Source organism: Pseudorca crassidens, chromosome 9, assembly GCF_039906515.1.
Source record: "Pseudorca crassidens isolate mPseCra1 chromosome 9, mPseCra1.hap1, whole genome shotgun sequence".
In the NCBI taxonomy this organism is placed as follows: Eukaryota; Metazoa; Chordata; class Mammalia; order Artiodactyla; family Delphinidae; genus Pseudorca; species Pseudorca crassidens.
This window is the reverse complement of record NC_090304.1, coordinates 7,485,037-7,512,551: the sequence shown is the minus strand read 5'-3', so window position 1 is coordinate 7,512,551 and position 27,515 is coordinate 7,485,037. Positions and strand designations below refer to the sequence as shown.

At 50.5% G+C, this 27,515-nt stretch overlaps 1 protein-coding gene across 2 annotated transcripts; it reads left to right on the top strand.

Annotated features, from left to right (window-relative positions):
* Window positions 1-37: 37 nt before the first annotated feature.
* CAPN1 (calpain 1) lies at window positions 38-27,515 on the top strand. 2 transcript variants are annotated; one of them, XM_067748394.1, is made up of 22 exons: window positions 38-584; window positions 1,309-1,576; window positions 1,696-1,765; window positions 2,030-2,148; window positions 3,678-3,811; window positions 3,899-4,067; window positions 4,910-4,993; window positions 5,334-5,419; window positions 5,776-5,850; window positions 5,992-6,152; window positions 20,580-20,764; window positions 21,658-21,669; window positions 22,462-22,673; window positions 22,775-22,814; window positions 23,390-23,455; window positions 23,546-23,603; window positions 24,397-24,461; window positions 24,861-24,929; window positions 25,187-25,265; window positions 25,890-26,006; window positions 26,298-26,356; window positions 26,724-27,515. In XM_067748394.1, exons 2-22 carry the CDS (start codon window positions 1,310-1,312, stop codon window positions 26,748-26,750), a joined length of 2,154 nt encoding a protein of 717 aa, XP_067604495.1. In that variant the 5' UTR covers window positions 38-584; window position 1,309; the 3' UTR covers window positions 26,751-27,515. The 2 variants fall into 2 exon arrangements, with proteins under 2 accessions (XP_067604495.1, XP_067604496.1); XM_067748395.1 differs by lacking the exon at window positions 21,658-21,669.

Sequence of the window (27,515 nt, the reverse complement as noted above, 5' to 3'; positions counted from 1 at the left end):
CGGGGGGCGGAGGGACAGCTGCGGCCCCGCGGAGGAGGGGCGCAGGGGGGACGGACCCGGGGCTGCGGGAGGCGGCGCCGCCGGGCCGGACTCCCGAGAATGCCCTCTGGGGGCGCCGCGTGGGGTGGGGCCGCCGGGCCCTGCAACTCGAGCTGTTGCCCCTGGTTAAAAATACCCCCTGTCCTGTCCTCTCCCTCCCCATCCCCCGCGGTGACCTTCCGTCCGGGCCCCAGCCCTCCCCACCCCGACTGGCGCTGGCCCCTCCCCGGGGACAACTCTGCCTTTTACTAATTTGTCCTCTCGCGCAGTTGGCCCGGCGTCTGCGGAGGGAGGGGCGGGGAGACACCGTGAGTTAGACAGTCTGAGGAGGTGCCCGAGAGATAAGGGAGGGCAGAGAGGAAGCGGGTCTGGAGCCCGAGGAGGAGGAAGAGAAGGGGCAGAAGGAGGGAGGGAGGGAGGAGGGCGGAGGGGCCGCGGGAGGAGGGCGGGGAGGAGCGCTCTTCCTGGTTGGGCCCTGTCCTCAGCTGCCACCGGGGAAGCCAGCCGCAGGGACCGCAGCGACCCCCCGAACACTCCTCCCCCAGGTAAGGAGGTGGGTGGCCGGGCCGCTGCTCCCGAAGCCTGGCCACTGCTCCCGGGCTGAGGGGCTGCCTCTATCCCGGGCTCTCTGAGTGCCTGGGACTGGGGCAGGGGCTGGGGAAGCCGCACAGCTCCGGCGCCCGCCCCAGCCTGCGTTCCTCACTGCCTCCAGGGGCCGGGCTGCGCTGGGCTGGGGGAGGGCCGGAGGGGGAAGGACTGAGGCGCAGCAGCCCTGATCATTCAACCTGTCTCAAGAGCTTGGGGAGGGGGACCCCGACTGGAGTACTCAGCCCCCAAGCCAGGGAAAGGGGCCAGTGTACGGGAGCTCGGCTAGTTTGAGGAGGGGGGTTACAGGCAGGCAAACGGTCAGAGGCCTTCCCTGGGGTCTCCCACCTTCCTGGTTCCTTGTGTTATTTCGGGCTCCGCCCTTCCCCAACCTGACTGGCTGACCACAGGACTGCAGACCCAGGACAATGGGCATCTGGTAAAAGAGAGGTGGTAGCACTGGGTGGGGGTAGGGAGATGGTGGCCACCATACCTGGGGGGATGGGAAGCCCCCTCTCCAGGGTTGTGGGAGCAAAGGGAGGTGGCAGCCCTGATTCAGTGAGAGGAGCAGTGGGGGCGGGGAACCCCAGGTCTGGGGAGGAAGGAAAGCAGTGTTAGCAGACAGGAGTCCCAGCTCTAGTCCTGGGAAGGCCTGGGTTCTGAGCAGGCCCATCTCTCCCACAGGATGGCTGAGGAGGTCATCACTCCGGTGTACTGCACCGGGGTGTCTGCACAAGTGCAAAAGCAGCGGGCCAAGGAGCTGGGCCTGGGCCGCCATGAAAACGCCATCAAGTACCTGGGCCAGGATTATGATCAGCTGCGGGTTCACTGCCTGCAGAGTGGGGCCCTCTTCCGTGATGAGGCTTTCCCCCCAGTGCCCCAGAGCCTGGGCTTCAAGGACCTGGGCCCTAACTCCTCCAAAACCTATGGCATCAAGTGGAAGCGTCCCACGGTGAGAGGGGCCACCCTGGGTGGGATTCAGTTTACCCCCTTCCTGGGTGAGGAGTGGGACTAGGACTCCAGGTCCCTAGGAGGGGCTGGCCCAGAGACAGGACTCTGGGTCTCTTGCAGGAGCTGTTCTCAAACCCCCAGTTCATCGTGGATGGAGCCACCCGCACAGACATCTGCCAGGGAGCACTGGGTAGGCCCTGGGGCGTTTTGAGTGTTTTTCCAAAGCAGTTCCCTATACCCGTTCCTTCCTGCTCTGCCTCAGCCCCTCCCTTCTGCAAGCCCAAGCGGGCTCTGGCTATCAGTGCTGGGGCTGGTTTGCCCAGATTCCTGGGTCTTTTCTGTAAGTTGAGGGGAGCCCTGCCCAGGGAACCCGTTTCTCCCCAGCATGGCACTCGTGTGCACCATTGGGCGCAGATTGGTAGAGCAGGCCTGACGTGGCTCTTTCCCATCCCAGGGGACTGTTGGCTCCTGGCGGCCATCGCCTCCCTTACCCTCAATGACACCCTCCTGCACCGAGTAGTTCCACATGGCCAAAGCTTCCAGGATGGCTATGTCGGCATCTTCCATTTCCAGGTGAGGAGCCCCACATGCACCTTGGGCAAGGGGGGTGAGGGAGAGAGGGGTAGCAGGCACTGCAGGTGGTGGGGACACTGAAGTTAGGGTGGCTCAGGGCCACACCTTGCAGGGCCAGCCCTCCCTCTCGAAAGTATTGCGTGTGACCTCTTGATTCCATCTCCGATCCGTCATGTGTGAGAATCTGTCATGTGTGAAACGGCTGGGCAGGTATTTCGGCTGGCAGCTTTCCTGGACGCTTGTGCACATCGGGGGAGAAAAGTGCTTAGAAGAGTAGAAAGATCTCTGTGTTATATCCTGTGGGACAAATCCTTTTCCTCCTCAGGGTCTCAGTTTCCCTATCTGAGAAACAGAGAGTGTTCTGCCGGGAAAACCGACCAGCACATGTGGCCATCTACACCCTTGGCATCAGTCCACCCACCCACCCACTCCCAGCTCCGCCTGCACTTTGGCAATCGCCAGCCTCTTAGAGAGCCTTGCAGAAAAGAAAGACTCGGGATTAAGCCTATTTAAACCAGCGTTTCCTGATGTTGTTTGCGAACGGCCCATTTTTCAAATCACACTAATGAATTCTCAGTAGGCTGGTTTTGGGAGAGACACACCCCCAGGAAGCCTGGATGAGAATCTCTGGCCCCAGTGTCCTCTCCTTCCGCCTAGCCAGGGAGCCCCTTGCCCTACCTCGTCCTCACCCGCCTCGGCGCCTAAGGCTTGACTTGCAGGACCCACCGTGCGGTGGCAACTACTGTGGCCAAGTGCGGCACCTGCCAGCGTTGGCCCACCGGGGCGTGGCCTCACCGCCCTTTCCCCACCCTCTCCCTTCACTCCACCAATCCGCTCCTCCCCGGCCTCTGATTGGCCCGTTCACTCCCTCACAGACAGTGCGGTGGGCCCACCTCCTCCCCTCGCCCCCTTGTTCGGCGCACACACACAGCCCCGAATGCCAATGCCGTAGCACTGAGTCACTTTTGGCCTCGGCGGGCCGACTCCTACCTCTCTGGGAAACTTGGCCCTCAAGGCATCTATGAAGCAAACCCTGCGGTTTGCTGTCCACCTTGTGGTTGAAGGATCTGGATGACACATTTTTATTCCACACCTAATTTACATAGGTATCCGCAGCCCCCCTACACACACACACACACACACACACACACACACACACACACACACACACACACAGAGCCTAGAATGGGGAGGGGGAAAGGCAGGGGACATGGCCTTAAAAGGTTCCGGGAGAGCCAAGGCCCAAGGGCTTTGCAACCTCTCCATCCCTTGGTCTGTTTCAAAACATATCAACAATGCTGCCCTAAAAACTACCTTCCTAATCTTCTTTAGTTTTCCCATGAGGAAGGCATTGCTGTTCCCTTTTGTGGAGAGGGAAAGTGAGGCTCAGAGAGGATAAGTTGCTCAGATCCCGTGTCTAGGATATATGACCTAGAATCAGGTGTCTAGTAAGTGGGAGAGCTGCTGAGGCGTAAGCTCAGGCCCCGGGGATCTCAAAGCAGCTACTCACTATGCTTCTCTTCCCCCAGCTGTGGCAGTTTGGGGAGTGGGTGGACGTGGTGGTGGATGACCTGCTGCCCACCAAGGACGGGAAGCTGGTGTTCGTGCACTCTGCCCAAGGTAACGAGTTCTGGAGTGCTCTGCTGGAGAAGGCCTATGCCAAGTGAGTAGGGGCCCAGCGAGAGTTCCAGGCCACCCCCAGAGTGTGGGGTCCCGCTTGGTACAGAGTGCTGACCGGGGCCTCCCACAGGGTGAATGGCAGCTACGAGGCCCTTTCAGGAGGCAGCACCTCCGAGGGCTTTGAGGACTTCACAGGTGGGGTCACCGAATGGTACGAGCTGCGGAAGGCGCCCAGCGACCTCTACAGCATCATCCTCAAGGCGCTGGAGCGAGGCTCCCTGCTGGGCTGCTCCATTGATGTGAGTGCGCTCCATCCTGTGACCTGAGCCTCCTAGTGGCTCCCTTTCCCTACGCAGCCCAGCCTCAGACTCGCTGCAGGCTTGGCTCCAGACCCCATCCTTCACCTCACACCATCGGATCCTCACCCAGCCGCGCCCATCACTTCAGTCGCATCTTCCACCTCCATGCCTGGCGTCATCCTGGTCCCCAAAGCCTCAGACCTCAGCTTGTTTTCCTCACTTCAGCTCCTTGTTCCTGTCATCTAAGGCCTTGCCTGTCTGCTCTCCAGTTCGCAGCCTCAGACCTCAGCTCTTTCCTAGTGCCGGCTCCCGTGGGCCCCCGCTTCTTCCCGTACTCCATTCACTCCCTCAGTTGCTTTTCTGTTCCCACGACTCATCCTCAGACCTCCTTCATCCTTGATGTCAGCCTCCACCCCCACCATCACTGCATCCTCTACTCCAGCCCCGCCCCCATGCTCTTCCCCAGTCCTACCCTACTCTAGTCTGTTCTCCGCCCTCTTCTCCGCCTCACTGTGTCCCTCCACACGAGGTCCTCTGAGGACCTCGTCGCTCTGTGGTGAGGCGAGGGGCTATGCATGGCTGTATGTGTGTGTTCATGCATGTTTGCAAAGGGTCTGGCCAGCTCTGGCCAAAAGCAGTGTCAGTGGGGTGCCCAGGCCCCGCCACCAGTGGTAACATTGGTGGAGTAGCAGGCAGCACCCCTTCCAGGGGCTGAGATGGGGTCAGGGTTCCTGCCTATCACTTTGCATAGCTGTTGTGTGTGCAAGGGAACGCCAAGACTCGGGGTTCATCTCCTGACCGGGGATGGGGACACTGGCCATAGTATGTGTGTCTTTCTGCAGATCTCCAGCATTCTGGATATGGAGGCTGTCACCTTCAAGAAGCTAGTGAAGGGCCATGCCTACTCTGTGACCGGGGCCAAGCAGGTACTGCCCCACATGGAGGTCTTCCCTGCAGGGCCGTCCCTGCTTCCTTGTCTCTCTGGCCCGTGGCCAGGGCTGTGGGAGAGGCCGACTCTTCCTTTGACCTCCTGCAGCACCTTTTCTATCTCCTGGGGACTCTCATCCAGAGATGTTTATCTTGTGCCCCCCCTAGTTTGTGCACATAGCTGCCTTCCTCAGCAGGTTACTCCCCATAAGGCTTCTCAGCTATGCTTCCCATGGTGGGTGCTGGGTGCTGAGCTGGGCTTGGCGAGGGTGAGGTGGAGGGAAGGGGTGCTAAAAGTGTGTACCAGAAGCAGGCACTGATGGGAGCTCTGGGGAACAGGTGAACTACCAGGGCCAGATGGTGAACCTGATCCGGATGCGGAACCCCTGGGGCGAGGTGGAGTGGACAGGAGCCTGGAGTGACGGGTGAGGGGCCGCGGACACTGGCCAGGGAGGCTGGGGGAGGCTGTTCAGTGCCACTGGCATTTCTGCTGGGAGCTCTGCCAGCCCAGGGTGGGCTCAGGATTGGACAGAGGGGCCCATCTGCATGTGACTGGGTCTGAGGACCGCCCTGACAGAGCTCAGGCTGTGCGGGCCGCTGTGCCCAGCCTGTGAGCATCCTCGGGGCATCTGACCCGGCCCCTATAAGACAACTGGGACTGGGATCTCTGGACTTGGCCTGGAGGAGGCCTCCTGACCCGCGCCAGGGGAGGACAGGCCTCAGGGACAGAGGCTGGGCAGGTCAGTGGCCGGCAGCCCCTGGCAGTGCCCTTTCCCCACAGCTCCCCGGAATGGAACAACGTAGACCCTTATGTTCGGGAGCAGCTCCGGGTCAAGATGGAGGACGGGGAGTTCTGGTGAGCAGCCCCATCTTCAGTCTGGCCGTTCTTGGGGACAGGCACCCCAGCTCCCAATCCCCCCAAACCCAGCCGTGCCACGTCCCTCAGTGCCCTGGCTGGGGGCCCTGGCTCACCTCTCACCTCGACCCCCCCCCCCAGGATGTCCTTCCGAGACTTCATGCGTGAGTTCACCCGCCTGGAGATCTGCAACCTGACGCCCGACACGCTCAAGAGCCAGAGGTTCCGCAACTGGAACACCACCCTGTACGAGGGCACCTGGCGGCGGGGGAGCACCGCGGGGGGCTGCCGCAACTACCCAGGTGACCTGGCCTTGAGAGCGCAGGGGGGCGGGTCTGGGCCCTGCTGCCCCAGACATGTCTTCTCTCTGAGCCTCAGTTTCCTTGCCTGTAAGGTAGGGGTAGTTGTGCTGACCTCGTGAGTTTGCTTTGAGGATGAAATATTGAATGTCCTTGTAAATTCCAAAGAGCCACATTTGATTCCCTTGCTGGGGTCTGAGCCAGAGTGCTGACAAGGGGAGAAGGCTTCGTTGCCGTCCAGCCACCTTCCTGTCACTCCTCATTCCGAGACCTTCCTCCTGGCCCACTGTCTCCCTCATTGATTCTCTGTCACCTTTCCCTGGGTGTCTAGATCCGTGGGGTATCCTTCCTCTCCCATCTCGCCTTCTCTTCTTACAAGGCTAGAGTCCTCATCCTTACCAGGTTGGAGTCACCATTTTAATCTTCCCCCTGCAAACGCTCGAGTTTCCCGGCCCCTTTGTCCCTCTGCCCCATAACCCTAGTTGAACCCTCTCCACCGGCTCCAGAACCGCTGACTGTGCCTGGAGAGAAGTTACACACCTGGGGCAGTATTTTCCCTGTAAATTCACAGACGCAAACCTCAGTTGTGCACTTTGCATGACCCCAGCAGCTCCTATGAGTACGTTCCCACTCTCTCCTCAGACCTGCCTCCACTGTCACTCTCATCTGATTTCATGGGACACCCGTCCCATTCCCACCCCCAAATCCCCCAGCCTGACTGGACCTGTGCCCGCCTTTGCTGCCTTGCCGCCCGGGACAGTGGCAGAACTATCCCTGCTCGTGGGGACCCCGCACCTCTGCTCCAGACTCCCTTCTCCCTCACTCTGAAAGCCTCCCGCTCCTTCATCTGTCACCTCTCACTCTGTGTCGTGATGAGAGAACTGCTTGCCTCAGAACAGTCGCCTGTCTCTCGACGCACTCCCCCACCCATTTCTCTGCTCCCCTTCAAAGTGAAATTTCTCAGCAGTGCTGCCCTCAGCGTTTCCTTGCTCGCTTCCAGTTCAGTGTTTAACCCTCTCCAGTCCAGCTTCCACCCAACCCCGGTGCTGCAGCGTCTCACTGGCCAGCTTCGGCTGTGCCGCGTCCACCACTACAGCTCTGCTCTCATGACCTGCCCCTGTTAGCAGTTCTCAGGCTGGCTCACAGCCCTCTGTTTTCAAGCATTCTTCTCCCTCACAGGGATCTAATTTCATCAGTTTTTCCCCAAACAGATGACCACTGTTCCCTGTACCACTTATTGAGAAGTCTATCCTTTCCCTGCAACGCCAGCCCCGTCATACAGTTCCCACGTATGTGCGGGTCTGTTTCTGAGTTGCTTTTCTGTCCCTTGGCCTATCCCAGTGCCAAGAGTGCATTGGTTTAGTAGCTATAGATTTATAGGTCCTGAAATTGGACAGGATGAATTCCTTCTTCAGGAGTCTCTTAGCTCTTCGTGCTCCTTTTTGTGTTTTTTCTATGTGAATTTTAGGATCAGTTTACCAAGTCCTACAAAAAGCCCTTTTGAGATTTTACTTTGGAATTGGATTGACTCTGCAGACCCATTTGGGGAGAATTGACATCTTTACAATTTTGAATCTTCTTATCCAAGAATGTGGTGTATCTCTTTATTTATTTAGGCCTTCTTTAATGTCTTTCATCATAAAGGGCTTATACATCTGTTGAAATTTATTCCTAGATATGTTATCATCTTGTTGCTGTTGTAAATGGTATCTCTTTTAAAATTACCTCTCCCAAGTAGTTGCTGACACTGTAGCATGCAGCTGACCTTTTAAGTTTATGCTGTATCCAGCAAACTTGTTAAACTGTAGTTAACTTTACTCATTTTTCTGTAGATCCTTTTTGCTTTTCTAACTGACAGTATAGTATCTGAGAATAGTGATGAATTTGTTTCTTTTCCAATTCTTATTATTTTTGTTGCATTTTCTTGTTTAATGTGCTGGCCAGGCCTGCAGCATGCTGACTAGCACTGGTTATGTCCTGGTATTACCCCTCTCTCAAAGGAAAAGTTTTTTTTTTTGTTTTTTTTTTTTGCTGTACGCGGGCCTCTCACTGTTGGGGCCTCTCCCGTTGCAGAGCACAGGCTCTGGACGCGCAGGCTCAGCGGCCATGGCTCACGGGCCCAGCCACTCCGCGGCATGTGGGATCTTCCCGGACCGGGGCACGAACCCGTGTCCCCTGCATCGGCAGGCGGACTCTCAACCACTGTGCTACCAGGGAAGCCCAAAGGAAAAGTTTTTACTAGTAAATGTTGACTGTAGATTTCATCACTAAAAACTTTTCTACTCTAGGTTTTTGTTTTTGTTTATACATTTATTTATTTATTTTTGGCTTTGTTTGGTCTTCGTTGCTGTGTGCAGGCTTTCTCTAGTTGCAGTGAGTGGGGTCTACTCTTCGTTGCGGTTTGCGGGCTTCTCCCTGCGGTAGCTTCTCTTGTTGTGGAGCACTGGCTCTAGGCGCTCAGGCTTCAGTAGTTGTGGCGCACGGGCTTAGCTGCTCCGCGGCATGTGGGATCTTCCCAGGCCAGGGCTCGAACCCGTGTCCCCTGCATTGGCAGGCAGATTCTTAACCACTGCACCACCAGGGAAGCCCCTTGTTTTCATTTTTGTATGCACCTTTTATCAGATTAATGAAGCTTAATGTTATTAAATACTTTATTATTAGAATTAGCTTTTTTCTTCTATCTGTTAAAAAGGTAAGTTACACTGATCACTTTTCTAATATTAAATTAACCTTACATTCCTGAGATTAAAAACAACAGAGTCAGGCTTCCCTGGTGGCGCAGTGGTTGAGAGTCCGCCTGCCGATGCAGGGGACACGGGTTCGCGCCCTGGTCCGGGAAGATCCCACATGCTGCAGAGCAGCTGGACCCGTGAGCCATGGCCGCTGAGCCTACGCGTCTGGAGCCTGTGCTCTGCAACGGGAGAGGCCACAACAGTGAGAGGCCCACGTACCGCAAAAAAAAAAAAGAAAAAAGAAAAGAAAACCAGAGTCATGATATAACTTTTTTTATACAATAATTTTACATCCATGTTCATGACTGAGGTTTGCCTATAGTTTTCCTTTCTCATACTTACCTTGTCTAGTTTTGGTATTGGTGCTGTATTTGGCTGGTAAAGTGAACTGGGAAATGTTTTCTCTTTTTCTGTTTTCTAGAAGAGTTTGTATAAGGTGGGTATGATTTTTTGCTTGAATGTTTGGTGGAACTGGTCTATAAAGCTGTCAGGCCTGCTCTTTTATTTGTGTGAAGATTAACTTTTGTTATTGAGTATCTTTAATGGTGATTGAATTATTCAGGTCTTCTATTTCCTCTTGAGACTCTTTTGATGAGTTTTATTTTCTAAAAGTTGATCCTTTGCATATTGTTTTCACAATTATTAGCGTGAAGTCATGCTTAATATACCATACCTCATCTGTAATGATATCATCTCTTTTATTGGTAATGTTGCTTGTTGGCATTGTCTCTTTTGTTTTTACTAATCCTGTGAGGGGTTTGTCAATATTAGTCTTTAAATAGAAATGATGTTTTTACTTTATTGATCCTTTTTAGTTTTTTGTTCTATATTATTAATCTTTGCTTTCTTGTTATCTCATTCCTCTGCTTTCTTTGGATTTATTTTTAGACTTTATGACATCTTTTTTCTTTCCTGTTTTATTGTGATATAATTGACATTCAGCACTGTGTAAGATGCACAGCATAATGATTTGACTCACATACATCATAAAATGATGACCACAGTAAGTGTAGTGAACATCTGTCATCTCATATAGATACACCATTAAAGAAATAGAAAAAATGTATCTTTTCCTTGTGATGAGCACTCGTAGGCTCTTAGGGTTTACTCTCTGCACAGCTTTCATATATAACGTATAGCAGTGTGAATTCTATTTATCATGTTGTACATTGCAGCCCTAGCACTTATTCACTTTAAAACTGGAAATGTATACATTTTGACCACCTTCATCCAATTCCCTCTGCCCCCACCCTTTGCCTCTGATCACCACAAATGTGATCTCTTTTCCTATGAGTTTGTTTGTTTGTTTGTTTTTGAAGGATAATTGAACTACAACGCTATGTGAGTTCCTGGTCCACAACATAGTGATTCGATATTTCTGTACATTTCAAAACCATCACTACAATAAATCTAGTTGTCGTCTGTCACCATACAAAGATATTACAAAACTACTGATTCTGTTCCCCACACTGTACATTTCGTATCTGTGACTCATTTATTTTGTAATTGAAACTTTGTACCTCTTAATCTCTCTTACCTATTTGTCTTTTCTCTCTCTCCCCCTCCTCTCTGGCAACCACCTGTTTGTTCTCTGTATCTCTGACTCTGTTACTGTTTAGCTGTGTTTTTTCATTTGTTTTGTTTTTTTAGATTCCACATATAAACAAAATCATCCAGTATTTGTCTTTTTGAATTAGTGTTTTCATTTTCTTTGGAAAAATACTCAGGAGTGGAATTGCTGGATATCATGGTAGTTCTATTTTTAATTTTTTGAGGAATCTCCATAGTGAGGAATTCCATTTTAAGGAATCTCCATGTTCTCCATAGTGGCTGCACCAATTTACATTCCCACCAACAGTGCACAAGGGTTCCCTTTTCTCTACATCCCTGCCAACACTTATTTGTTGTCTTTTTAATAATAGCCATTCTGACAGGTGTGAGGTGAAATCTCATTGCGATGTTGATTAGTTATGTTGAGGATTTTTTCATGTGTTCTTTGGCCATCTGTATGTCTTCTTTGGAAAAATGTCTATTCAGTTCCTCTGTCCATTTTTTTTTTTTTTTTTTTTTTTTTTGCGGTACGCGGGCCTCTCACTGTTGTGGCCTCTCCCGTTGCAGAGCACAGGCTCCAGACGCGCAGGCTCAGCGGCCATGGCTCACGGGCCTAGCCGCTCCGCGGCATATGGGATCTTCCTGGACCAGGACACAAACCCATGTCCCCTGCATCTGCAGGCGGACTCTCAACCACTGCGCCACCAGGGAAGCCTGGGTTGTTTGTTTTTTTTGATGTCGAGTTGTATGAGTTCTCTGTATGTTTTGGCTATTAACTCCTCATCAGATATATCATTTGCAAATTTCTTCTCCTGTTCAGTAGGCAGTCTTTTCATTCTGTTGATAGTTTCCTTTGCTGTGCAAAAGCTTTTTAGTTTGATGTAGTCCTGTTTGTTTATTTTTGCTTTTTTTTCCCTTGCCTGAGGAGACATATCCAAAATAATATTACTAAGACCCATGTCAAAGAGCCTACTGCCTATGGCTTCTTTTAGAAGTTTTATGGTTTCAGGTCTTACCTTTAAATCTTTAATCCATTTTTAGTTTATTTTTGTATATGGTGTGAGAAAGTAGTTGAGTTTCATTTTTTTGCATGTAGCTGTCCAGATTTCCTAACATCATTTATTGAAGAGGCTGTCTTTTCCCCCATTTTGTATTCTTGACTCCTTTGTCATAAATTGCCCATATAAGTGTGGGTTCATTTCTGGGCTCTCTGTTCTGTTCCATTGATGTATGTGTCTGTTTTTGTACCAGTACCATACTGTTTTGATTACTGTAGCTTTGTAGTATAGTTTGAAGTCAGGGAGTGTGATATCTACAGTTTTGTTCTTCTTTCTTAAGATTGTTTTGGCTATTCAAGACCTTTTGTGTTTCCATACAAACCTTAGAATTATTTGTTCTAGTCCTGTGAAAAATGTCATTGGTATTTTGATAGGGATTGCATTGAATCTGTAGATTGCCTTGGTAGTATGGTCATTTAAACAATATTAATTCTTCCAATCCATGAGCACAGTATATCTTTCCATTTGTGTCCTCTTCAATTTATTTTATTAGTGTCTTATAGCTTTCCAAGTACAGGTCTTTTACGTCCTTAGTTAGATTTATTCCTAGGTATCTTATTCTTTTTGATGCAATTGTAATTTTATGACTTCTTAAATTAGACACTTATTTCATTAATTTTTTTTCTGTGTATGCACCTAAAATGATAAATTTCCCTCCAAGTGTACCTTTGAGTTACACAATTTTGACATGTAATGTTTTTAAGAATTGTAATACCATAAAATTCACACTTTTAATGTGTACAATTTAGTCATTTTAATATGTTCACAATGTTGTGTGATCATCACCATCACCTAACTCCAGAACATTTTCACTGCGCTCAAAAGAAACCCTGTATCCATTAGAAGTCACTCCCTAACCCTCTCACCCACCAGCCCTGTAACCACTGATCTAATTTCGTCTTTATAGATTTGTCTATTCTGGACGTTTCATATAAATGGAATCATGCAATATGTGGCCTTTTGTGCCTGGCTTTTTTCCCTTAGCATCACGTTTTCAAAGTTCATCCATGTTGTAGTGTGATCAGTACTTCATTTCATTCGTAGGGCTGAATAATATTCCATGATATGGAGACACCATATTTTGCTTATTCATTCCAGAGTTGATGAATTGTTTCCCGTTTGGGGCTATTATCAGTAATGCTGCTCTGAACATTTATGTACATGTGTTTGTATGAGCATATGTTCTCTTGGGTCTAAAGTAGGAGTGAAATTTTTAGGTTGTATGGTAACTGCATGTTTAACTTTTTGAGGAACTGTAAACGGTTTTCCAAAGTGGCAGCCATTTTACTTTCCATTTTACATTCCTCCTAGCAGTGTATGAGGGTTCCAATTTCCCCACATCCTCATTAACACTTATTGTCCAACTTTTTTATTATAGCCATCCTAGCAGGTGTAAAGTGGTATCACATTGAAGTTTTGATTGGCATTTCCCTAATGACCAATAATGTTGAGTATATTTTCATGTATTTATTGGCCATTTGTATGTCTTTTTTGGATGGTCTGTTCAAATAGTTTGCCCATTTTTAAATGCAGGGGTTTTTTTGTTGTTTTTTTTGGTTTTTTTTTTTTCGCGGTACGTGGGCCTCTCACTGTTGTGGCCTCTCCCGTTGCGGAGCACAGGCTCTGGACGCGCAGGCTCAGCGGCCATGGCTCATGGGCCCAGCCGCTGTGCGGCATGTGGGATCTTCCCGGACCGGGGCACAAACCCGCGTCCCCTGCATCAGCAGGTGGACTCTCAACCACTGCGCCACCAGGGAAGCCCTGCCTATTTTTAGATCGGGTTGTCTTTTCATATATTTTTAAAATATATATATATCTGTATATATTCTGGGTGTGAGCCTTATGAGGTAGATGGTTTGTATGTATTTTCTCCCATTCTGTGGGTTGTCTTTTCATTTTCTTGATAGTGTCCTTTGAAGCACAGAAGGTTTTAATTTTGATGAAGCCCAATTTTTTTTTCCTTTTGTTTCTCATGCTTTTGGTGTCATAATCTAAGAATCCATTGCCAAATCCGTGGTCATTTATCTTTGTGTCTTCTTCTGAGAGCATTATGATTTTAGCTCTCTTATATTTAGGTTGTTGATCCATTTTGAGTTAATTTTTGTTTATGGTGTAAAATAGGTACCCAACTTATTTCTTGTGCCTGTGGAAACCCAGGTGTCCTAGCATCATTTGTTGAAATACTGTTCTTTCCCATTGAATGGTCTTGGCACCCATGTCAAAGATCAATTGGCCATTTATGTATGGGTTTACTTTTGGACTCTCAGTTGTGTTCTTTTAGTCTGTATGTCTATTTTTATTCCAGTACCACACCATTTTGATTATTATAGATTTGTAGTAAGTTTTGAAGTCAGGAAGTGTGAGTCTTCCAACTTTGTTCTTTTTCAAGATTGTTTCGGCTTCTGGGCCCCTTACAATTCCATATGAATTTGAGGATCTGCTTTTCACTTCTGTGGGAAAAGGTTGTTGGAATTTTAATAAGGATTGCATTGAATCTGAAGATCACTTTGGGTAGTATTGACATCTTAATAATATTAAGTCTTCCAATCCATGAAGATATGTCTTTTGACTTTTCTATGTCTTCTTTAATTTGTTTCAGCAATGTTTTGTAATTTTCAGTGTACAAGTCTTTCAACTCCTTGGTTAAATTTATTCCTAGGTATTTTATAGTTTTGGATGCTATTGTAAAGAAATTGTTTCCTTAATTTCCTTTTTGGATTTTTTCATTGTTGGTGTATAGAAACACAACTGATTTTTATATTTTAATGTAATCTGCAACTTTGCTGAATTTGTTATTAACTTTAAACTTTCTTATGGATTCTTCAGGTTTTTCTATATACAAGATAATGTCATTTGCAAGTAGAGAGAGTTTTCTTCTTCCTTTTCAATTTGGATACTTTTTCTTTTTCTTGACTAACTGCTCTAGCTAGAACTTCCAATACAATGTTGAATAGTGGTGTGCAAGTGGGCATCTTGTTCTTGATCTTGGGGGGAAAGCTTTCTTTTTTTTTTTTTTTCACCACTGAGTATGATATTAGCAGTGGGTTTTCCATAAATGCCCTTTATCATGTTGAGGAAGTTCCCTTTTATTCCTAAATTTCTGAATTTTTAAAAAAATTTATTTATTTAATTTATTTATTTTTGGCTGCACTGGGTCTTCATTGCTGTGCACGGGCTTTCTCTAGTTGGCGGCAAGCAGGGGCTACTCTTTGTTGTGGTGTGCAGGCTTCTCATTGCAGTGGTTTCTCTTGTTGCAGAGCACGGGCTCTAGGCACATGGGCTTCAGTATTTGTGGCATGCAGGCTCAGTAGTTGTGGCTCGTGAGCTCTAGAGCATAGGCTCAGTATTTGTGGCGCATGGGCTTAGTTGCTCCGCGGCATGTGGGATCTTCCCGGATCAGGGCTCGAACCCCGTGTCCCCTGCATTGGCAGGCAGATTCTTAACTGCTGCGCCACCAGGGAAGTCCTGAATATTTTTATCATGAATTTGTTTTGGAGTTTGTAAAATGCCTTTTCCATGTCAGTTGAGATGGTCATGTGTTTTTTTTTCCCTTTGTCCTATTAACATGATGTATTACATTGGTTGATTTTCTTATGTTGAACCATTCTTGCATTCCTGAGATAAATCCTATTTCATAGTATGTAATCTTTTTAATATACTGTTGGATTTGGTTTGCCAGTATTTTGTTGAGGATTTTTGTATTGATATTCATAAATGTTACTGGTCTGTAATTTTCTTTTCTTGTGATGTTTTTATCTGGCTTTGGTATCAAGGTAATGCTGGCCTCGTAGAATGAGTTAGTTTATCAAAAGAAATAGTAATGTAAATGAGAAATCACATAGAATAGTAATTAAAGCACTGTGTACCTATATTGAAAAAGAAAGAACTGAAAACAATTGCCTAATTTTCCACCTTAAGAAACTAGTAAACGAGCAAACTAAACCCAAAGCAAGCAGAAGAAAGCCAAATAAATGAAACAGAGAAACAATAGAGAAAAATCAATGAAACCAACAGTTGGTTCTTTGAAAAGCTCAGCAAAAAGTGCAAACCTTTAGCCAAACTGAACAAGAAAAAAGACAAGAAGGCTCAAATTACTAAAATCAGGAATTAAAGAGAGAACATCACTATCAACCCAACAGAAATAAGTGATTTATAAGAAAATACTGTGAACCATTGTACGACAACAAATTAGATAACCTAGATGAAACTGACAAATTCCTAGAAAGAAACAAACTATGAAAATTGACTCAAGAAAAATAAAAAATCTGGATAGACCTGTAACACTTAAGAGATTGAATCAATAATCAAACCTCCCAGTTACTATTTTATTGTTGATTTTTAACTTAATTTCCTTGCAGTCAGAAAATATGATCTATATGAGATCATAGGTTTGAAATAAACAGAAGCTGGTGCTATGGCCCAGCATGGGGTGAGTTTTCATGCATATTCACGTGTTCTTGAAAAGACTGGCTAACACATATATTGTGTTAGCACTCCTGTAAATATTTTAAATATAACAACCTGCTTAACTTTCACACTGACCCTATGAGGGATGTACTACGTTATCACTATTTTACAGATAAGGAAAGTGAGACACAGAGTGATTAAGCAGTTTGCCAAAGTCACTAATAAGTGGCAGAGCTGGGATTTGGACCCTGTCAGTGTGAACCTGGAGTCTGTTCTCTTGACCAGTATACTGTTCTCTGAATGTTAGGGGGAATCTTCTATCATTGTTCATTATATCAAACTTATTGATTACTTTATTGATTACTTTGTCTGCTTAATCCATTATTGGAAGAGGGATAATAAAATCTCACACCATCTTGCTGGCTTTGCCAATTTCTCCCTTTATTTCTGTCAGTTATTTTTCTTTGCATATGTTGAGCTAGGTGCATCAAGTTTAAAATTGATATAAGTTCCTAGTGAATTAAACTTTTTTTTTTACTATCTAGTGACCACCTTCATCTTTAGTAATTCTTTTTACATTCAAGTCTGTTTCAGTCTGTGTTACTATGCTGTTGCAGTTTTCTGTTAGTTACTACTAGTAACTTCTGTTAGTTACTACTAGTAACTAACTTCTGTTAGTTACTACTAGTACTTTTGTGGTATGTCTTGTTATACCGTTTGATGTACCGATCTTTCTACAGCTCAGTGTTTTGGTTATCTCTCATAAATAGCATATAACTGATTTTTTTAATAGCTGAATTTGGAAAACATTGTCCTTTGATTGGAAAGTTTAATCCATTTACATTCATAGTGATTACTGATATATTTGTATTTATTTCAGCAGACTTACTATGCATTTTCGATTTGTCCCTCCTGCTATGCCTTCTTTTGGGTTGAATTTTTTCTTTTCTCTCTCCTTGTTTTTCCCTCTGTGAGTTTGGAAGACAGAAGAGCTTGCTTAATAAGTTCCAAAGTTAGTTGATCGGTATCTTTACCCTCCACCTGAATAATATAAAGACTTGAGAATATTTAAGTTGGATCACACCCTCCCTTTGTTCAATCTGCTATCCTTAGCTAGTATTTTAATTCTTAACAGTTTCCTGCCTGTCCTAAATTAGCACCATCATCATCCCCATTATTTGGTATAGCCCGTATTTGTTTGATTACCCACATAATATCAGTATTTTTGCTCACTACTCTCATGAATGGTGAGACCTTTCATCTGAGATCATTTTCTGCCTGTCTGAAATATATCTTTTTGAATTTCTTTTACTGAGGGTCTTTTGGTGATAAACTTTCTCAGTACTTGTATAAAATGCCTTTATAGAGTGCTCATTCTTGACAATTCTCTGGATATAGAACTCTGAATTGACATTACTTTCACTTCCCTGAATATGCTATATTACCCTTCACTGTGCTTCCACTGTCACTATGTGAGTTGGGAGTCTGTCTACCATGCCTTCTGAAATGGTTTGTCTTTTCTCTCTCTTAAGATTCTTTTTCTTTGATATTCTACAATTTGACCATGATGTGTTGAGGTGGGGATTTCTTTTTATTATGCTTTGGATTTGTCGAGCTCCCTGTGTATGAAGATTGATGTCTTTCAACAATTCTAGAAAATTGTTAGCCATGATCTTTTAGAATATCACCTTCCTACTCTCTTTATTTTCTTCTTTTGGAATGCCAATCAAATGTAAACTGGACTCCCTCAGTCAACCCTCCAGATCTCTTACTTAACATCTCTTAAATGTTCCATCTCTGAATGTCCCTGGATTGCATTCTGGGTAGTTTCTTTAGATCCATTCTCAATGCACAAATTTTCTTTTTTGCTGTTGGTTAATCCTTCCAACAAATACTTAATTTCACTTGAAAAATTTATTTCTGGAAGTGTTAATGGCTCTTTTTCTGATCTGTTCATCCTTGCTCATATGTTTAAGCATCTCATTTATTTCTTTAAGTATAGTAAGCCTAGTCTTCCATATTCCGTGTCTGATAATTTCAGTATCTGAAGTCTTGGTGAGTTGTTGTTTGTCGCTGCTCATCCTCAGCCATCATGAGGTTCATCCATTGTGGCTGCTGGTTCTCAACCTTCTGAGGTTTTTGGCCTATTTGACCTAGTTTATCTTCAGGAGTTGTTTGAGTTATTGGATGAAGTTAAGTTCCTCTAGTGTTTCTGCCAGAAGTTTATCTTCAGGAGTTGTTTGAGTTATTGGATGAAGTTAAGTTCCTCTAGTGTTTCTGCCAGTCACCTGGGATACTCCCGACCCAGGACTCTTAAAAATAAATTTTCTCCTTAATGTTTTTTTGTTGACCTCATGGGCAGCATGAATTAAATCTGCAAGCTCATGAGAAGGCTGGCTTGTGGTTATAAATCCTCAGAGAATGTTCTACTTCCTCCCAGTGGTTTTATTTTTCTTTCACACTTACACTGCTGGCATTCCTCACGGGGCTTCCAGTTTTATGGCTGTGATCTCCTACTGGACCTTATCTCCTGCCCCTGAGCCCAGGCAGGACTCAAGGCCTCTAGGAGTCTGCAGAAATCCTTTGGCATTATTTACCTTTCATGGCTCCCAGTTTCCATTTTTTAAAACAGCTTTTCTGAGATATAATTCACATACCACATAATTCACCCATTTACAGTGTAAAATCCAGTGTGGCCTTTACTATATTCACAGAGTTGTGCACCCATTATTACATCAATTTTAGAACGTTTTCATTACCCCCGAAAGAAAACCTATACCCCCTGGCTGTTACTCCCAAGCCCCTCCTCCCCCTCATTTCCAGGCTACCACTAATCTACTTTCTGTCTCTATGAATTTGCTTGTTCCCGACAATAATTTAATATAAACGGAATCATACAACACGTTGTCCTTTGTGACTGGCTTCTTTCACTTAGCATAATGTCTTCAAGGTTCATCCATGTTATGTAGCATGTGTCAGTACTCCGTTCCTTTTAATTGCTGAATAATATTCCATTGTTTGGTTATATCACATTTTGTTTAAATTGGGTTGTTTCTACCATTTGGCAATTATAAATAATGCTACTTGGAACGGTCACATGTTTTGTGTGGGTGTATGTTGTCATTAATCTTGGATATACACACACACACCCCCAGAGGAGTGGAATCTCAGGGTCATATGGTAATTCTGTGTTTTACCATTTGAGGAACTGCCAGACTATTATGCAAAGTAGTTGCACCATTTTACGTTCCCACCGGCTATGCTTGAGGTTCTGATTCCTCCACATCCTCGCTTATTTTTTTTAATTTTTTAAAAATAAATTTATTTATTTTTGGCTGCGTTGGGTCTTCATTGCTGTGCATAAGCTTTCTCTAGCTGTGGAGAGTGGGGGCTACTCTTGGTTGCAGTGCACGGGCTTCTCATTGCAGTGGCTTCTCCTGTTGCGGAGCACAGGCTCTAGGCGTGTGGGCTTCAGTAGTTGTGGCACACAGGCTCAGTAGTTATGGCTCATGGGCTCTAGAGCACAGGCTCAGTAGTTGTGGTGCACGGGCTTAGTTGCTCCGCAGCATGTGGGATCTTCCCAGACCAGGGCTCAAACCCACGTCCCCTGCATTGGCAGGCGGATTCTTAACCACTGCGCCACCAGGGAAGTCCCCACATCCTTGCTTATTATCTCTCTTTTTGATTATTGTTAATTTTGTATGTGGGGAGGGGGAAGTGCTGGACTTATTGGTGCCTTTAAACAGAAGTTTTGCATATTCTCTCCGGCACTTGGTTGTTTTAGTCAGGAGGATTGTTCAGGCAGCTGAATCACTAAATTGCCAGAAATGCAAGTCCCCCTCAGCCCTTGCAGCTCAGTGGCCTCCTCTCAGACCCTGCTTTCTCTCGCCCTCTTCTAAGTCACTGTCCACACAGCAGCCACCTCCTTTTTTTTTTTTAATATTTATTTGGTTGCGCTACGTCTTAGTTGCAGCAGGCAGGCTCCTTAGTTGCGGCTCCAGGGCTCCTTAGTTGCAGCTTGCCGGCTCCTTAGTTGCAACAGGCGGGTTCCTTAGTTACGGCAGGAGGGCTCCTTAGTTGTGGCACGTGAACTGTGAGTTGCAGCATGCATGTGGGATCTAGTTCCCTGACCAGGACTCACACCCGGGCCCCTGTGCTGGGAGCACAAAAACTTAATCCACTGCGCCACCAGGGAAGTCCCTGCAGCCACCTTCTAAAATCCTGATCCAGTCATGCCCCTCCCAGTGTAAACCTGTCAGGGAGTCCTTTTGGTCTTTGATTCAATCCACACTTCTTATCACCGACCCTGCTTCCACCAACGTCTGCCAACCTCCCTGGATCCCCTGTGCTCACTGGAGCCCCAGGTGTGGGTCTTTTCTTCTCCCTCTGCCTAGGCTTCCTAGGCTCAAATGTCACCTCGAAGATTCCTTCCCTGCCTGACTTCAGCTTGCTTTCTTTGTAATTGTTCCATTAACTAACCTGACTTGTTCATGCTTTGCCTCCGCTTCGTTCTGGAATGGGAGCTCATGAGGGCAGGGACCCTGTGTGTCCCTGTGGCACATCTGTCACTTGGCACACGGTGGCCACAGTAAAATTTGTTGAATGAATGAAAACATGGGGGAGGGAAGGCTTGGGGGCACTGCTTTGCTTCTCCTCTGATCCTGCCTCCCTACCTCCTGCAGCCACCTTCTGGGTGAACCCCCAGTTCAAGATCCGGCTGGAGGAGACGGATGACCCGGACGACGACGACGACTACAGGAGTCGGGAGTCAGGCTGCAGCTTCCTGCTCGCCCTCATGCAGAAGCACCGCCGTAGGGAGCGCCGATTTGGCCGCGACATGGAGACCATAGGCTTCGCTGTCTACGAGGTGAGCGAGCGGGCGGATCGCCCAGCACCCGGTAGAGAAAGCGGCCTCCCGGCAAGCACCGCCAGGGGGCGCCAGGGGCGCCAGAGGCCAAGGCGGCGCCCGCCCATCCAGAGCCGACTGGGGCCAGTCACACCCCTGAGGCACGCAGCCCTAGACTGAGCCTTCGGGAGGCACCTGCTGAGGCGCTCCGCCAGGACTGGGGCAGCCAGGGGCCTAAAATTCATCCCGTGAGGCAGATGGAGGATGAGGAAGATGTTTAGCTAGGAGAGGGGAAGATTCTGCAATTCTCCCCTGTCCTTAGAGGCTGCATGGCTGCTTTCGGGCAGAGGGATCTGCCTTAGCTGACACCTGGGAGAAAGACTTTGACTCAGTTTCAGAAAGAAGTGGGCAAGTGGTCTTCCCTGAAGGAGTAGTGAGCTCCCTGTCTTGGAAGTATGTAAGCAGAGGCTGGCCATGGAGGGCCCTGCTTCACGCACTGTATTCAAGACAGAAACTTCTGGATCTCCCTGGTGGGGGTAAAGGACAGTCGCAGCCTCAGCCCAGGCCCACGGCCCCTCGTAGCAGATTGGGGTGGACCTCCAGTGTCCCTGGGCCGGAGGACTCTGCAGTTGGCCGCCCCATGGGGCAGTCCTGGAGGCTCTGGTTCAGAGCTGAGGTGCAGGGCATTCCAGGGACAGAGGGCCCTGCCTGGGCCTCCCTCCTGGGGTCCTGGGGTCCCTCTCTGGCATGAATACAGGTCTGGGTCAACACTGGCCCCTGTCCAGGACCCTGTCTCCTGGTCTCTTCATCCCATCATTTTCATCTTAAGAACTCAGGGCCGCTGCCCAGCACACACCACAGCATCTGCCCCCGGGCCAGGCAAGCATCTCTAACTTCCCTCGTCTCTCCGGCAGGTCCCTCCGGAGGTAGGTGTGGCATCTGACTCGCCTGGCTTTACACACCCTTGAACACACATGGCCCAGTGGTGCCCAGAGGGGGCAGGACGGCGGCAAGCCCACACGTAGAGAGCTAAGAAGTCTCCTCATCTTGGGGCTAACACAGTGCCCCCACCCCCCTGCCTGCTGTTCAGTGGGCAGAGCAAACACTGTCCTCCTGGGGGTCAGAGCAGGTAATAAGTAAGGGAGCTGGATTTGAACCCTGGCCCTCAGAGCCCCACCTGATGCGCACCCGTGAGGCTCTTCCTGTCTTACTGTCACACTGAGGCCGTCTGGGGTGCTGGTTAGGAGCAGGTTGGTAGTGGGCTGAGTGTTCTGTACCCTTGGGCAAGTTGCTTAGGCTCTAAGCCTTGGCGTCAGTGTCTGTAAAATGAGTTGTCATGAGCGTTAAGTGAGGTGGCGTGTAAAAGGCCCTGCAGTGTCTGACACAGGGGAAGCTCCAGGTAAGGATAATGAGAAAGTTATTTCATGGTGTCACAGTATCTACATTCACCTCATGGTGTCTCCTCCCCTCCACCCGGTGCAGTAGGCAGGGCTGTTACCCCCATTTTACAGATGAGGCAACAAGCACTGTGACTTGTCAGGGTCGGGTAGCCTGCGGGTGACGGAGCCGTGACACAGCTCTCCAGCCGCTTGGCCAGAACCTGGAGCCTGGGGTCTGGATCTGGGTCTGGTTCTGGCTGGATCTGGGTCTGGGGGCAGCTCCTAAGGGTGGGCTGAGCGGGCAGCTGCAGCCCCCGCTCCCTCCTTCCCTCCCGCCAGCTGATGGGCAGGCCGGCCGTGCACCTGAAGCGGGACTTCTTCCTGGCCAACGCGTCTCGGGCCCGCTCCGAGCAGTTCATCAACCTGCGGGAGGTCAGCACCCGCTTCCGCCTGCCACCCGGGGAGTATGTGGTGGTGCCGTCCACCTTCGAGCCCAACAAGGAGGGCGACTTTGTGCTGCGTTTCTTCTCAGAGAAGAGTGCTGGGACCCAGTGAGTAGAAGGGCCCCCCACCCCGCTCTCTGCGCGCCCCCCACGCCCCTCCTGCCCCCCCCCAACTGCTGACTGGCCCCCTGTCTCCCCACCCTCTGCAGAGAGCTGGATGACCAGATCCAGGCCAATCTCCCTGACGAGGTACGTGCCCTGCCCCACCAGCCACCCTCCTCCTCTCCCTCACCCTGGGTGTCCTGTGACCTGGGCTCCGGCTGGCAGCGCAGAGCCCCTCCTGGCAGGAGCCGTAAGAGTAATACTGATCCCTCATTTGCCCAGCACTTTACAGTTTGCAAAGGACTTTGTCATAATAATGGCACAGGGTCCCCGGGTTCTTGCTCTCTGCTGGGTCTGTGCTGAGCTCTTTACCTGGGTCACCCCGTTTCCTCCATAACAGCTGTGTCAGGGTACTGTCACTACCCTCTCAGTGGGAAACTCAAGTTCAGAGAGGTTAAGGAACTTGCCCAAGGTCGTGCAGCAGGGAATCAAAGCCTCACTGTTCATCATTGAGCTGACCTTCACTCTCCACATTTAGGCCACAGAGGCCTGGACAGGGATAGAGTAGGGGCCAGGTTCCCATTTTACAGATGAGAAGAGTGAGGCTCAGAGGTGAAGTGACACATAGCTGATGAGTGGTCCCAGCCCTGCCTCCAGCAGCTGCCCATGCAGGGGCCAGGCTGGGGTGCCCCTGACCTGCTCTCCCCCGCTTCTCCATCCAGCAAGTACTCTCAGAAGAGGAGATTGATGAGAACTTCAAATCCCTCTTCAGACAACTGGCAGGGGAGGTAGGCTGGGCGTGGTGGACGGGTGGTCGGGGGCACGGGGGGGCAGCCTTTCCCCAGAGTGGAAAAGGCTCCTCCTCCCTCTTCCCGCAGGACATGGAGATCAGCGTCAAGGAGCTGCAGACCATCCTCAACAGGATCGTCGGCAAACGTGAGCATCCCTGAGCGGCTGCTCTCCACCCCGTGTCCTGCTTCCCACCCCCCCTACCCCCCCACCTCCGTTCCTCCAAACTCCAGAATCTAGCCTTCTGCTCCCACCCTGGGCTGAACCCAACCCCTTGGTCTCCGTGGGTGGGGCACCCTCCACCACCTTTCTGAGCCCTGCTCACCCCCTTTTTCCTCCCAAACTCCTCATGCCGTCTTGCTGCTCTCCATGCCTGAGCGCTGTGCCTGGTGTGATTAGAAGCTTAGCCGGCTGCTGACAGCACCTTAGGGCCAGTGTGTGGGCGTCCCTTCCTCCCAGAAGGCAGATGGCCGGCTTCACTCCCCAATGTGCAAAACTGAAGGCAACCGCCCTTCAACCTTCCCTTTGCCCCCGCCTCTGACCTCTCACCTCCGACCTCTGTGCATGCTGCTCCCTCAGCCCAGAACTCCTCTCCTGCTCTTCTCACCCTTCGGGGCCTGCAGCAAACCCCACCCCTGCCGTGACCGCCTATGCTGCACGTTTCTACTGTGTTTCTTCCACTTATACTTAGCACTGTTCCTTTTCACTCGGGTCTAATGGTGGTGTTGACGTGCCTGTTGGGACACCGGCTTGACTGCTAAAATACCTTAAACTCTTTTTTCTGATGATGGAAACAATCCTACATACCTACTAGCCTAGACTTTACACACCAGGGGACAGAAATGGTGCCTCCCGGACCCTTGTCCCACCAGTGTGCCCAGCACAGGGCAGACCCAGGAAGCTGGCTGGGTTGAGGTGTTGGGACTGGTTTTTCTTGCAGACAAAGACCTGCGGACCAAGGGCTTCAGCCTGGAGTCCTGCCGCAGCATGGTGAACCTCATGGACGTATCCTCCCTTTGCTTTTGCCTCCTGAGCCAGCCTTTGGGGTGGGATGTAGGCGTGGGGAGAGCCCTGAGTGACCCACCCCAGGAGCAGTGCAGAGAAAGGGACAAGTGTGGACAGACCAGTTCCTTCCTGGCATCTTCCCATTGATCGGGGTGGGGCGGGGACCGAGGCACAGGCCTGTGTTGAGTGAGAGGCGGGCAGGGCCCCGTCTGCAGGTGACCCTGAGGCTGGTGCTCTGTTTGCGCCCCTCCCAGCCACCCCGATTCAGGCCTGGCCCCAGGCAGCTGTCTGTGGGCTCCTGCCCCTTCTCCCCTCCCCCTCCTCGTCTTGCTCTCCCTGGTGCTCACTCACCCAGTGCCTGGTTTAAGCTGTGGAGTTTTCTTCTTAATGGCCGCCCAGCGTGACGGCAACGGGAAGCTGGGCCTGGTGGAGTTCAACATCCTGTGGAACCGCATCCGGAATTACCTGGTAGGTGGTCCCTGCTGGCAGCACCCTCCCCTCCTCTGCAGTCTCAGTCACAGCGGGCGGCCGGGCTCCGGCTCCCAGACCAGCTGTGTGGACTAGGCCCTTGCCCTGGGTCTGCCTCTCCGAGCCCACGTATCCCAGTGGCTGACCCCCTTCGGGCCTCTCCCCTCCACCCTCGTCAGCCCTCCACCCTGGGCAGATGGGAAGGGCTGGATGCTCGCCAAGCCCTCACCCTCTGCCCCCCACCCCCACCCCCCCAGTCAATTTTCCGGAAGTTTGACCTGGACAAGTCGGGCAGCATGAGTGCCTACGAGATGCGGATGGCCATCGAGTCTGCAGGTGAGGCCTGAGGGCTGGTGGCACTCGTGGAGCCCCAGGGAGATGGCCCTGGCTCGCTTCTCTGACAGCTACCCAGGGCGGTGGCCCACCCACTAGCCCTTGTCCCTGGGGGGGGTGATGGCAATGGTGGTGAAGCAGTAACAGCCATCTACTGCCTTTCTCTCCTGGTGACTGAGCCAGGCGCTTTATCAGCATTTCCTTTTGTTCTGACTGCAGCCTCATGAGGATAGGGTCTTTTATTATCCCATTGAGCAGAGAAAAGTGCAGCTCAGAGAGGGGTAGTGACTGGCCTGAGGCCACACAGCCAGGGAGGAGTGGAGCTGGCCTCCAGAGCTTCCAAAGGGAGCAGTGCAGGGCTCATCCTCAGTCCCATGTCAGGATGAGGCCAGGGCATTCAGAACAAATGAAACTGGACCCTGGGCCCTGATGGCCAGCACCTGCTTCCCTGGGGCAGTCTGGGTCCTCAAGCTCCCTCTGGACCAGCACTTGCCCAGCTCCCGGCCCTGCCCAGGAGGTCTTCATGCCCCCCAGCCCTGGGGCTCACCCTGCCCAGCCTCAGTCCCCCTCTCCGCCCCCTCTGGCCTGGCTGCACGTCCCTGGCCCTCACCTGCTCTCCTGCGCCAGGCTTCAAGCTCAACAAGAAGCTGTACGAGCTCATCATCACCCGCTACTCGGAACCCGACCTGGCTGTGGACTTCGATAACTTCGTGTGCTGCCTAGTGCGGCTGGAGACCATGTTCCGTGAGTGTCCCCGTCGGCTTCCCCCTCCAGCTCAGTCCCCAACTTGTCCCCAACGAGGGTCTTGGGGAGGTGGGGTCCAGGCAGGCTGAGTGCCAGGCAACACGGAGTTGGGTGGGAACTCTGGAGGGGGCTCTCGAGCAGCAGGAAGGGCTGCTCCCCGGCTGTGAGGGTGAGAGAGCTTGCGGCGCTGTGGGGAGGTGGGGGTGAGGCAGGAGGTGGGGCCTGGTCCTGGCCCTGCCTGAAGGTCCCACTGAGTTCTCAGCCCCATGTCATCATTTCTTGAACACACAGGGTTTTTCAAGACTCTGGACACGGATTTGGATGGAGTCGTGACCTTTGACTTGTTTAAGGTGGGGCTGTCCTCCGGTCCGGTTGGGGGAGGTACCCAGGGGCAGTGTTTTCTTACCCTCCTGGGCTGGAGGCTGCGGCCTCAGCGCCAGCCCTAAGGCCGGCCACCTGGGTCCTGCAAGGACACGCTTGGGTGTCTGGGTCCTGGGGAGGATGGGCCAGACCCCTGGAGGCCTGTACAGGAGCCAGCAGCCTGGGCTCCCAGGGGTCGAGGAGGTAAGAGAGTGCCCCGCCCCCTCCCCGGGAGGGTCCCTCTCCCACCTGCCCTCAGGGGGGTGAGGAGATGGTGACTCCTGAGCCATGGAGCTGGGAGGCCGGACTTGGGGTTTCTGCCCTGGCTGACCCCTCTCTCCGCCCTCTGCCTGGCAGTGGTTACAGCTGACCATGTTCGCATGAGGGGCTCTTGCACGAGCCCCTTGCTGTGCTTCTCTGCCCTCCTCGTCTGCCGGGCCGTGCCTTCCCGCCACGCCACACCAGGCCCCGCCACACCAGGCCCCGCCAGCTGCAAGTGCCTTCCTTGGAGCAGGAGGCGGCCTCGTCCTCCTCGTCCTCACTTCCCGGCCGCCCCGGTTCCTTTGTTCTGGGCAGAGCTGCGTGGCCCTCCCTGCCTCCACTGGCCACCGGCTCAGATGGACTCCCCCAGCCCCTCTGGTTGCCAAACCGGGAAGGCAGCTTTTGCTAGTTCCTGCCTCACGTGGGGCCCCAGGGGGAGCTGACGGCCCCAGGCCTCTGGACATCCTGATGTGTCCCCTCCCCTCCCTCCACAGGCCACCCATTCCACCCCCAAGCCCACCACGCCCCAGCTGCAGCCTTTAAACTATAACCACTAGCTCTGCACAGCCTGCTGTCTAGCCGTGCGGAGCGCTCTCCCAGCTGGGGCGTCCTCCGCAGGGCTGGGAATGAATGCCTGTTCCTTCCTGTGCCGAAGCCAGTGCCCCCCTCTGCCCCACATTCCCCCCAGCCCTGTCCCCACTTGCCTGCGGGGTGGTCAGGCCTTCCCTCCCTCCCTCCCTCCCTCCTTTTTTATATTGGTGATTTTAAAGGGGCCTCTATGGGGACTGAAGTACCACCTATGGGGGTGCCAGAGGCACCTGGGCATGGGGTGGGGCAGTCTCATGTTTCCATGCAGAGAAACCCCAAATAATAAAGGAAACGGCCCCA

Coding starts and splice junctions, on each gene's coding strand:
- CAPN1 (XM_067748394.1), top strand. CDS start 1,310: ATGGCTGAGGAGGTCATCACTCCGGTGTACTGCACCGGGGTGTCTGCA. Junction 3,812..3,898: donor CTGGAGAAGGCCTATGCCAA/GTGAGTAGGGGC, acceptor GGCCTCCCACAG/GGTGAATGGCAGCTACGAGG. Junction 23,604..24,396: donor CAACAGGATCGTCGGCAAAC/GTGAGCATCCCT, acceptor TTTTTCTTGCAG/ACAAAGACCTGCGGACCAAG.